The 12,521-nt window shown below is 36.0% G+C and overlaps 1 protein-coding gene across 1 annotated transcript; it reads right to left on the bottom strand.

Moving 5' to 3' along the window:
- Nucleotides 1-1,229: 1,229 nt before the first annotated feature.
- LOC145595224 (protein ELC-like) lies at nucleotides 1,230-11,295 on the bottom strand. The gene is made up of 2 exons (XM_081651603.1): nucleotides 9,892-11,295; nucleotides 1,230-1,659 (listed from the first exon to the last, which is right to left on the bottom strand). Exon 1 carries the CDS (start codon nucleotides 11,210-11,212, stop codon nucleotides 9,932-9,934), a length of 1,281 nt encoding a protein of 426 aa, XP_081507729.1. The 5' UTR covers nucleotides 11,213-11,295; the 3' UTR covers nucleotides 1,230-1,659; nucleotides 9,892-9,931.
- Between the last annotated feature and the right edge of the window lie 1,226 nt (nucleotides 11,296-12,521).

Consider the following 12,521-nt stretch of genomic DNA (forward strand, 5'->3'; position numbering starts at 1 on the left):
ACGCTCAAGTTAGTGAACGGAAACGGAAAGGGCTAGAGAGAGAAAGTAGAGAGAAGTTAGAGCGTTTAGAGCTCTAGTATTTATGTCACATCAAATTCCACCCCTCCCATCATAAATGATTGGGGTATTTATAGGGGTAGGAGCTTGTGCCCCCTTAGGGTTATTACCCTAAAATCTCGGGACGTGATTGGCTGCGCAATCAGAGGTCGCCACGTGTCATGGGGGGCGCCGTTTTACGGCTTTCAGGGCTTTCTCGGGAATTGGGCCTGAGGTCATCAGAGCCCTTTTCTCTTTCTGACTTGTAGCTTTAGGGCGTTTGACATGGCTGACAAGTGTCACCTTAACAAGGAGACACGTGTCTCACTCTCATACGGACACGTGTCACCTATTTATTGGGCCACGTGTCACTATGAGATTGGGCCACGTACTTGGGGCATTTTTTACCCTAAACAACAATTATTGTTATTGTAATTGTTATTGTTATTGTTATTATTATTATTATTATTATTATTATTATTATTATTATTATTATTATTATTATTATTATTATTATTATTATTATTATTATTATTAGTATTACTATTATAGACGGAATATTCCCCGAAATTTCCTAACAAAAAAAATCCCCGAAAAAGTTTTTGGTGACTGACATACAATTTTACACATAGTACAAAGGTGTCACTAATAGCAAATAATCGAGTTCATAGTATTTTGCACATACCGTCAATAGTTGGTATAATTTTTTCTATTTTTTTTTTTTTTAATTTTTTTTATTTTGCCTTATTATATAGTTGTGTTAGACTTTTTGACTCTATTTGAAAAAATATCTTTGTTTAGGAGGGATACCTATAATCGTCTTTTCAAGTAGCAGTGGAGGGATATACGCGTCTTTTAATGTACTAGTTGAGGGGTACATGTGTAATTTCCTCACCAAACAGTAAAAGCAAAAGGCAAACAGTACTTGAACAGTACTTAATAAATGACCCTGCTTTTTCAATATATTTACAAAAATGCCATCAAATTAACAAAAATTCGTTTATCTGGCAGATTAACTTGTATTTTCTCTTTGTTTATGGCAAATCTAAGTGGGATAGTTCTAGGAATTTGCTCAAGGTTTTAGGGGTAATAACAATCAAATCTAAAAATAACAATCACAATAACCAAGAATAATAACAATAAAGAACAAGTAAAAAGTTTTGCATTGACATAGGTGTAAAGAAACGTTGGAGTATAATTTTATCAATTTTTCGTTAGATAATTGCTGACTTTTACAAGTCATCATTGTATAGGGAAATTAAAAACAATTAAGGTCATAAAGCCCAATCCCCAAACAATAAATTGGATCAAAATAGACTAACACATCAAATCAAGTAAGCACAAGATTGATCTTTAGCCCAAACGAGAGTACGAGACAAAACAATTGGAAACAAAAAACAGCATGGTATATTCTAGGAAATATCAATGCAATCATTGTATATCCTGTATGATACAATAATGTATGTTATTAACAATTTTAAACCAAAGCTCGTATTCACGTTTCCTCCAGTCACTCGCATACAGGTTTCTCCATCGGCCATCCCAGCAATGACTTCATTCATGGAATATTAACAGGTTACTTATTGATTCCAGTTTGCTTTGTATTTACTTCGACATATAATCCTGCAGCAAAGCCAGAACCCTAAAATCAGTTCAAGTAAAAGAATAAAAGCTTCAGAGAAATAGGAAAATAATTCTGCCCATACGAGTTTCTTTATCAAGCGCTCTGCTAATTATTTGCCAACTCTTCATCAAGGGAATACACAGTGTCTCAAACTGCTCAGCTTTTTTAATCCTTAATTGACTGTTGGAACTAAAATGTAAACCTTCTATTGTCCAAATTAAAACCTTAAGGACTTATAGTCTGCACAAGGTACCATATTTCCTGTACTACTGGGCTGTTAACACACTAAGGGGGCGTTTGGTATAGGGTAAAAAGGGAATCAATAGAGTAGATTCCCTTTACTGTTGTTTGTTATTCCCATTTTATTCATTTCCTTTACCCCCTCCTTACCCCAAAATTCCTCTACATTGATTCCCTACACCCCCATGGAATTACAATCACCTTTCCCAAAGCTATTACCACACCACCATACACCCGCTACCCCACCACCGTCACCCGCACTGGCACGTCCCCACCGTTGCTGCCTCACTAGCCAATCCTAACCACCTCAAAAAAATCACCAGACCAACGAAAACCACCAATAACCCACCATCACCCCCATGAAAATGCACCCCCTCACAAAATTTCACCACCTTCTCCACCCTCAAATACCCACTCCCAACCACTGGAAAACTTCCCTTATTCCCTAGAAAAACCACCCCCATCATCCCCAAAGATAACCACACCATCCATCGGGAACTCACCCAAACTCAAAAAACCACCTAACTTCTATGATATCCCACCCATAACCCATAATAAATCAGATTTAGGAGGGAAAAAAGTGTGAGAACTGATCGTCGGTGAGGTTGGGTGGTCAGGTGCACGGTTGAGCATCCAAGTGTGGTGGCGGCTAGAGCTAGTGTGGTTGTGGAGGTGGAGTTAGGGTTGAGAGGGAAGGAGTTTAGTAATTTCATGGAAGAGAAAGATGGGTTTCTTTTCTTTCTCTCTCCTCTTTAAACAAACATCGAAGTAAATCCAAGATTTTTAGTTTCCTTTCTTACTAATCTCTTTGTTGATTTCATAACCTTTCCCTTTGTTTTACCAAACACCCCCATAATGGTTCCAACTCTTATTCTTAGTCCTACAACACCTCATATACTCTTTGTCAATATCCTGATATATACAGAAAAGATACATAACTTATGTTGATCTAATAAGGACCTGGATAAATAATAATTAGAGCACCTGTTTAGGTATGTATTCTTATAGCTATATGTATTCACCCAAAATACTTGCAACAACTTGAAATATTAGGCTAAAAAATTATACTTCCTCCCAACGTTAGAAATTCTATATTATTCACACAAACTCCTTTAATTGTCTTTTATGATTTATATGGTAGGAAAAACATAGTCATTTGGCGTCTTGTTATATTCATCTCGATGTATACTTTTAAAATATTCATTTCATAACTCTACTAAAACTAGTATTACAAATAAAAAATATTATGATTATATAAAGTACATTGGCAAACATGAAAACCCCAACATTGCAATTAAAAAAGAACAAAGCAAGTATAACTTGAACCACTGGTAACTAAAGTGTTGACACGCACACAAGCTAATTGATGAAACAAGCAGAATATGACTCAAAGTCATTACACACTTCATACAAATAAAGGCAATTACTTCATTCGTAATTCATTATAAAATAAAGATCGAGTTCCATCACTTTTTGTTATCTAACACACTTGCTATTTTGTTAATAAATGAAAAAGAAACTGAATTGGCTAAACCCCAAACCCTCTAAACATGGAGATCTTTTCTTATACTACATCTTTATAACAATAACATCACTAATCATTTGATTTCCCAACCTATTTCTTATTTTTGACACCTGTAACATGGCAAGTCAACTTTAGATTTTAAGTAAATTCAAATATAGAAGTTGAAGGGTCATTGAAAGATGATTAAAATCTATATTAAAATGTCAATACAATCCTTAATCAGAAACAAGAATGTCAAGTAAAATATGTATCACAGTACATTCCTTCAGAACGGTCAAAGATAGCTGCAGCTAGGAAAGTAGTCAAGTACAGATGGTTTATAATCCCTCTATTTTATTCAAACCCAGGATCTCCCAAGTTCCTCGGAGGTGGGAACACGCTACTGCTAAACCGTCTTTAAAGAGGTATATCAAAGTTTGTTGAGTGACATTCAATACTCTAAAATCTTAGCACAAAGAGCAAGTAGACCTACTGAAACAAGATGGCTAAATAAACAAAGTAAGTTGAAAAGGGAGCCAAATACAATTTCAAACTATAGAGCATACAAGAAAGGTTATAAATGCTCTCTTATATACGAGTAACAAAAATCTAGGTCAGAAAATCTTGAGTTAGAAGTGTCCCAGGGAAGTGGACAGCAATGGGAGCAACTTCCCCGCATTACCATCCATGATCAAATCCTTGAACAAACACACTAGTCCATACACCTGGAGGCAAGTAAAGTCTGAGAATTTATTTCAAGGGGCGGATGAGGTGAGATTTAGCTACATCCCTTGAACTGCCAAAAACATTCTTTAACTGAAGCTGCTAATCTGGATTTAAGTTAAAACATGGAAGAATTTACAATCAGTTTTGAGGTAAATTGTGGCAGGTCTGTGTCTTCAATTTTTCAAAGCGCAAGGGTTTAGGACCATGGTTAAATGGGATAGGGCTCAATTCCAAATGTGGTAAAATCACGGATATGCCAAACATTACCCATGGTGAATCTGGTACAATTGAGTACGAAATAAATAAATTAATTAATAAAAATTTGTCAGTGATTTTTTATTGATATTTATTTGGATAATAAATTAAATATAATTCCAGTTGAATTTGTTACTTTTTATGTTCACTTTTAGTTGCAACACTTCAGAATTTACACTATTCATATTCTTACAATTTACCTGTATTTGTTTATATGTTGAGAACAATAGTAATGGGGAATCTTGTTAAATTTGTCTCGTTTTATATTTTCACAATATCTAATTTTCATAATTTTTACTTATCCATAATTAGAAATACGGTGGTTTAAAATTTTATAAAGTCAAAGTGTTGCAACTAGAAGTGAAAGGAAGATATATCTTATATGGTTGTGTTAAAGTAAGTGGGTTGCTTATGAAATAAAATTATTAAAGGCCCAACGTAAATTAAAGGCCCAAAGTAGCTTAGGGAGATCAAAGCTAAATCACCAATTAAAAAGCGCTAGCCGTCAAATTTCTTTAAAAAGGGTAGCCCAAGTTATGGCCACATAGAACAAGGAGAGAGGAGAGAGAAAAAGGCTTTAAAATAAATAAATTAGAAGCACATGAAAGTGGGTTTTCCGCTGCCATTCCCAAGCCTGGATAAAGGAGGAGGGTTTCGGTAGGCAAGTGACATCCCTTGGCATGAGCCACAATGATTGAGAGTAGTACTAGGATGGGTGACCTTCTGAGAAGTCCTCATGTTGGTTCATGTAACTGACCCCACTAATGGGATTAAGGCGTTCAAGAAGAAGAAGAAGCACATGAAAGAAGAGAGAAAAAAATTGGAATTTGTCGATTAGAGAACCAATCAAATGAAAGTTGCAAAGCTGCATAAACAACCGCATTTGGCTCAGCCACAAAGAAGAGTCGCCACCTTCGATCACGAGAGCTAGTGACCTAGGTTGTGTATGTTCCGCATTCCGATACGGAAACCAATTCACGTATGTCTTGTATCACCTTTTAGGACAGCAATTGAACAAAGTTAACACTTAACAGGTTCAGGCTCACATTCACAAAGTTTCCACTTTGGATTACAACAGCGAGCACATGAAACCTTTACTCAACATAAGTAGTAGGCAAGTCATCTTCTTTGAGATCAAGACTGAAAAAACTTTTATGGAATCGAAATGATAAGGATTAAATCCTTTGAAATATTGTTGAATAATGTATGGGAATGGCATACAACACCCTTGCTTGGCCACTACTAAGAGGCTAAAAGACAACCCAGCCTTTATCAGGAGCCTTGTGTTAGAGGAATAGAGAAATGGTAGGGTATGGTAATATAGGACACCATATTCAAAACACTAGGGTTAGTTAGCATCAGACTAGCAAGAAAGAGAAATCTTACACATGTTTTCATAAACCCACAATGACTGTAGATAAAAGCTGAAATTCAATCTATGTAAAATTTACAAGGCACATGCAGTTAAGGCTAAGGGTGGAGAGCCTCATAATGATGTGGGGGATAATTACAGCTTCCAGCAAATCATAGGACATAAAGATGGATCTTTCACTAAAGATACATTATATACTAAAACTCAGCAATATTTAAAAAAACAAAAAAAAAATAAATCAAGGAAACAAGGCTTCAAGAAACTCCATCACAGATGAAAAGGACTAGCTCTCCCAATGATGAAGAGTTCAGAGAAGGCTTGTTGGAAAAGATTAGAATGATTGAGTATCATAGTAGTTCAAGGTGCTTTTTAATACTTACTAAAGATAATATTAGGTACAGCAATTCAATCTTAATTCAATCTAAGTCCGACCTGATTTGAAGAAAAAAAACCTCCTATCCAAATCCGGGAAAGAGAAATCTGAATCCAAGTCCAATTAAAATAGTCCAAATTCGAATGAAGTCGGATTGGACTCAAATCTTACTTGAGGCCCGATGGATCTGACCCGAGTCTGAGTCTGACCCGCTATATATATTTGTAGGACTTTTACTGCAATTTTTTAGGGGGTATAAAAGAAGTAAAGAACCAAAACCCTTTTTTTTAATACTTCAACCACTTTCTTCTGCTTTGCTATATTGAACCATCTTCTCCTCTAACCTTTCTTTCTCCTCAAAGTACCTTTTCTCTAAAAAATACCCCATATTTATCCGTCTAATATTTCAATCTCATCTATTAATGTTTCTCCTCTCATATCAATGAACTTGGTTGTCATGTGTACCTATGTGTATTGGTTCAAATTCACAAATCTCTTTCTCAAAGTTTTCCTATCAATTTGTAGATCTAGATTTGTAACTTGTAATAAGAATCAAAATTGAGAAAAACATAAGTATGTACTTTTTGAATTAATATTGTTAGTTGATATTTCTAAATCTAAGTTTCATCATTTCTGTAATTGTTTGTTTATAATAATTAAGAATTTATATATATAATATAATACTATTGAAATTTCATTTGCTATTATACAATGTACTACTATTATTTTCAATAATTTCGATATGTATAAAATATAAAATGTAAAATTTTTCCTTTACAAGCGGATTCAGATCTGGGAGGTTGCAGAGGTTATCGGAGACAGAGTCAGAGTTTAGGTACTTAGAGTTTAACTCCGATTGTGTGGTGGGATTGAGCCGGATAATACATAGTCCAACCCATTACCTTTCCTATATGACAATAATCCTCCATTTCCTTTTCAAGTGATAAATATAAAGCTTATTTATGAATCTGAATTATGAAAATACAAATCAGGAGGAAAAGTCGAGAATATTGGGCTGGATACTTCTTAGGACTCCATAATTCAATAATGGTCTGAGCTCATAGGTAAGGGTTGCTTATTATTCCTACTATCCAACTCTAGTACGACATATGAATGGATAAGGAATAGAACTTTTGAAAGGGCTCTTGAATAATTCTATCCTACAAAAAGGAATCGCAATCAATAACCATCCCAATCCCCTCCCCCACAAAATAAACTAGAGAAAAGAAGAACTAAAAGTAGCTTTCAAGCATTTATATAAAATAAAAAGACTTAGTTGTAAAGTTTTATCCATTGAAATTCAACTTCAAAAAAAATATACCCCCATTACTGAATAGCAAAATGATTTTAAATTGATCGCAAACAACCTTGGGAAAGCCTAGCTGTGGAAAAGACCAAACCTCCCAATTTTAATTTTGGCTAGTGGTTACATATTCAATAATCGAGGCAAAAGAAAATTTAGGTAGTGATCAAAGCACAAAGATAGACTATAAGAGGAAGAAGGAGACTTAGCACAGAGAGGAGAGATTGCAAAAGGCAGCATAAACACAGGAACATGGAAGGGGAAAGAAATGCATAATAGAGTAAATTTTGGTTTGCAAAGCCAAGCAGGGATCAATTATCTAGCCAAAAAAAATACTTCCTCTGTTTTTTTTAGTTGACACCGTTTGACTTTAACACTATTCACACAACCAGCTTTGACTCGCTTTTGTGGTTTATAGATCTTGTTTGAATCATTTCAACGATATTTTATTAACATCCACTTTTATAATTTTACAATGTTGATAATTAGAGATATTAATCTTTGCAAACATATGTTGGCAAGCGCAATAATAGAAAGGTGTCAACTAAAAAAACAGAGGAAGTATAAAGGATGAGAAAGGATGCATTCGAATAAAGAAGAGAAACAGGTACATCACATACATTGTTAAGCCTAAGCAACTACTTTCTGTTAAGATGGTGATAATCATTGATTGCCTTACATCCAATAAAATAGGATTAGAAAAGAGGCATTAAATAAGGAGGAAAAGCGCTAAATTTGCAGAGCCTAAGGAACCTCTCTTTGTTAAGATGAAGATCGCTTAGTCATCTATAAAATGTTCAAAAAAATTTAGCATATGTAGATAAAATGGAGGCTGAACAAACTAAAAGCTCCTTTAGGAATGCAGAAGTCTACGTGTGCATCTCCTTGAGGAGGATAGAGATAGCCAAAGAAGATAAAGAGAGAAGAGGAACTTTCTACAGCACAAAGGAAGGAAACCAGAGAGACATCAAGAGGAGAGGGGCATAAGCCAAGAAGTTGTGAAGGAGAGATTCAATGGAAACAGGGATGGAGAAAGAAAGATATCATGTAATCACATTCTAGAATTTATTTTGAATCCAGTTTTCCTACTCTAAGGGTGTGTTCTATTCTATTCACTTAATTATCTGAACTTATTAGACCTTATTAAAACTTTTAGATGTAATTTATACTTACGTAACCCTTATAACTTATTACACCTGAAATAAATGAAATAAGGTGAACAGAATAGACCCAAATTTTAGAACAACTAAGATTTCTCCGAGTGAAATAAATCTATGATTTTTCTGGCCATCTAGGTTGCACGGAAACGGGAAACGGAAACGAGGAATCGGGGAAACGAAAATTACTAATTTATGAGAAACGGGGAAACGAAAAAATTAAAATAAATAAAGATATTTACTTCATATCAGAATATAATACCAATTGATTAAAAACCAAACTATTTCTTTTTTCTAATTCAATGTCCCCACCTTCATTCATCTTCCTCTTCTTCTCAAGCAATAAGAATATATATGCGGAGTTGCAGACAATTCAAGATCATCACTTGCGAATAAAAACTAAAATTGTTCATCATAACAAGACAAAGTAGTTTAGGCTTTTCCTCTAACTCTTAATCTTCTACATACGGCCATACAAGAGTCACACAAATGTACGATGACGGTAATTTGTAAGATTACGATGACAGTAATTTGTAAGATTACGATGACGGTAACTTGTAAGATTATTTCCTTTCTTTCTCAAATTAAAACAAAAATAAACCCCAAATCACCAAGGTTTAATTGCTTTTTCAAAGGGGAAACGCTTTTATCTACCCCTGATTAAGTTTCCCCAAGGTTTCCAAACTTTATGGTGTGAGACGTTTTGCGAAGCCAGGAAACTTTCAAATGCGTTTCGAAACGTAAAACGTTTCCGAAACGTTTCGGAATTTTGACGTTTCCGTGCATCAGAGCTGGCCATTAATTTCTACTCACCACTATATTTGTGGGCATTTAACGATACTTTGATAGTTATTTATCTTGTTACGAAACTGCGATTCAAGTACCTTCTACAAATATATGCAACATAGTTCCAGCCAAGCCAATGACAAATACTACATACAACATTGTACTGGACAACCACTACTCTTAAAGACTTAACTTGGATAACAGCAACGAAATTCACGTCCCTAAATTACCAAATAGAATACATATAAAGTTTTAAATGCAATCCAGGTAATTAAAAATTAATCTCCATTCTCCAAAATAGCTAGTGATCTTCAACAGACCAAATCAAGCAGCGGGTTAACATTAATCAAATCACTATGTCGTATACAGTCTAGGTACCACATGTAACAGGGTAGTACAAACTGGCAATTCAGCATGAGAAAAAAAACTATAAGATCGTGAATGTAAAGAAATTGAGACAGCAATACATTTCACAAGTAAAATAACAACAATCAAATCACTAGTAAGAATTTTACCTGACTAAGAGGTGAACTCCCATTAGCTAAAACCTCCAGCTCACATCATATACTGTGATGTCCTGGCAGCCATACTAGCAACATGAGCTTGCATCTGAGCGGCTCGAACTTTCATAGAAGTAGCCCTGTGGAAAAACTGCTCTCTCGACAACAGCCTCACATTCTTCAAGTACTGATCAAAAGGTATAACTCCATCCTGAACCGCCTTATCCAAAGAATAAATGACATCCTCAATCGCCAAATCAGAGGCGCTAGCATCGATCATCTGCTTCGAAAGAGCATCACAAGGCTCGAATGCATCATCAACATCCACATTATTCCCCAATTTCGACATCTTCTCCTCATTTTCCCTCAACCACCCTTCCAATACATCTGCATTTGTCAACACCAATTGCAATTGCTGTTCCAACCCTTCCTTCTCATCCATCATCTCTTTCAACCCCTTATTGATCTGCTCCTCCCGCTGCCTCAAATTCGCTTGGGCACTAAATAAACCTTCCATTTCCGCCTCCCTCGTCTTCCTCAACCCCACAACATCTCCATGAACCATCTCCACAAGCTTATTAATGGCATTCCTCTTAAAAACCTCGTTCGGGTCATCAGTCCCCCCGCTAGGCCTCTGAGGCGAGGGGGGCATAATCCGCCCACTACCCACATACGGCGATGGCGGGAAAACCCTCGGTCCCGCCATCGACGGATGCCCAACAGACCCAGAACCCATAGACCCCGAATACCCAGAATTGGACAAAACCCCAGAATCCCCATGACTATGACTATGACTATGATTAGCAGTCGGATTACTCGAGCCGGAATCGGGTTTCCTCTGCGAATACAAAGGAGGGTCTCTCCCAAAATAATGACTCAAATCACGACACAAATCAACCAAATTGGAGCTAGGGTAGATCCACTTCTGCAAATACGGAATCGAAACCATCCCAGAAGGGGTAACATGAGGATGAGGGCGTTTGATGATCATATCACGAGTAGGATTGACAAAGACGCAAGGAGGATGACGAGGGTAGAGCTCCATAAGCCAGATAACAACAGGGATATTGTAAGTAACACCAGCATAAGACATGGGAATAGTGCCGTCAGCTTGAAGAAGGTTGACAGTGCGACCATCGTTGTGAGTGAAAATGGCGGTTTTGGGTTGGAGAGAAGGGTAGGCGTCGGTGAGAGAGACGAGGTGTTGGCGGATCAACCATTTGACGTCTTCGGAGTAAGGGAGGGAAGAAGGGCCGCGTTGTGAGAGGACGTTGCTCAGGAATTGAAGGGTTTGGGGGTTTGAAGCGCCGCCGTGAAGGGGTTGTGGAGGTGCCATTGATGGAGGAGAAGGAATTTGGGAGGAAATTCAACTCACCGACCAGATTATTATAATGGGTTGATTTTTACGAGTGGTACTTTGGTAGAATTTGTTTTTTTTTTTTTTTTGGTAGAATTTGTCAGGGGTGTTCCCGTCCAAAAAAAAAAAAAAGAATTTGACAAGGGTTGTTCAAAAATTTCCGACCCGAATAACCCGACCTGCTGACCCATTGACCCGGTGTAAAATATTTGGGTATTTTAGAAAAAGGAAAATTTGCACTTTGTTGTCCCAAGGTTTAAGTGAATTTCACTTTGGTGACCCGTGGTTGCAATATTTCCACTGTAGTGTCCTGTCATTAGATAATTGTCCAATATTACTCCCTCCGTTTTTAAATATTTGCTCCACTTTTCATTTACGGCCGTATTTAAATACTTGCTTCATTACCTTATTGAGAAAACTTTTATATATTTAATTAATTTCTCTCACCTAGTGGACCCAATATATATTCTCTCTCCTCCAATTCTCTCTACTACTTTTGCTTTTTAAAATTTTTTATTCTTCCACCAACCCCACTACCTCCATATTTTATTACTTTATCAAATTTCTCCTAAAACTTCGCGCATGGAGAAATGGAGCAAGTATTTAAAAACGGAGGGAGTAGCACCTAATAGTTAACGGTGTTAAATTCTCTGTTAATTTTTTTTTTTTGAAAAAAATTATTATTTTTTATTAAACTAAAGCAGCAAAAGCCACATATTAGCATAAAAACATAATCAGACCATGTCAAATTCTCCTCTTTCCTTTCTCTCTCTTCTCTTTCCTTTCATTGGGTTAATTAATATAAGTTACGACTGTTAATGTAACAGTCGTTGAAAATAAAGGAAACGGTCGCAAATAAATTGCGACCGTCAATCAGTCGTAATTTTGACTTTTCGCGACCAGAAGAATAACAACTACCATGTTACGACCGTTATCGGTCACAATTATTTTTAGCGACCGTTTTTGCTATTTAGAACGACCGTTAGAGACGGTCGCAATTTAGCTGAATTTTAGTAGTGACCCATCACTCCATGCCCAATCTACTATCTTCTTTACAAAAGTTTATGATGTTGCAATGTACAAAGCAGAGTATTAAATATACAAATTATGATCCTAGACAATATACAATCATATCCAATAAGCAAGCATGTTATTATGCATAAATAAAATAAACATCAACTAGTGACATTGATATTCATACCATAGACTACGTTATTACTTTAATTTTGCCAATAATATTGATCGCTTCAAAACTATAAAATTTGTTTACTGTACACATATAATTATA

This window comes from Chenopodium album, chromosome 19, assembly GCF_948465745.1.
Source record: "Chenopodium album chromosome 19, dcCheAlbu1.1, whole genome shotgun sequence".
In the NCBI taxonomy this organism is placed as follows: Eukaryota; Viridiplantae; Streptophyta; class Magnoliopsida; order Caryophyllales; family Amaranthaceae; genus Chenopodium; species Chenopodium album.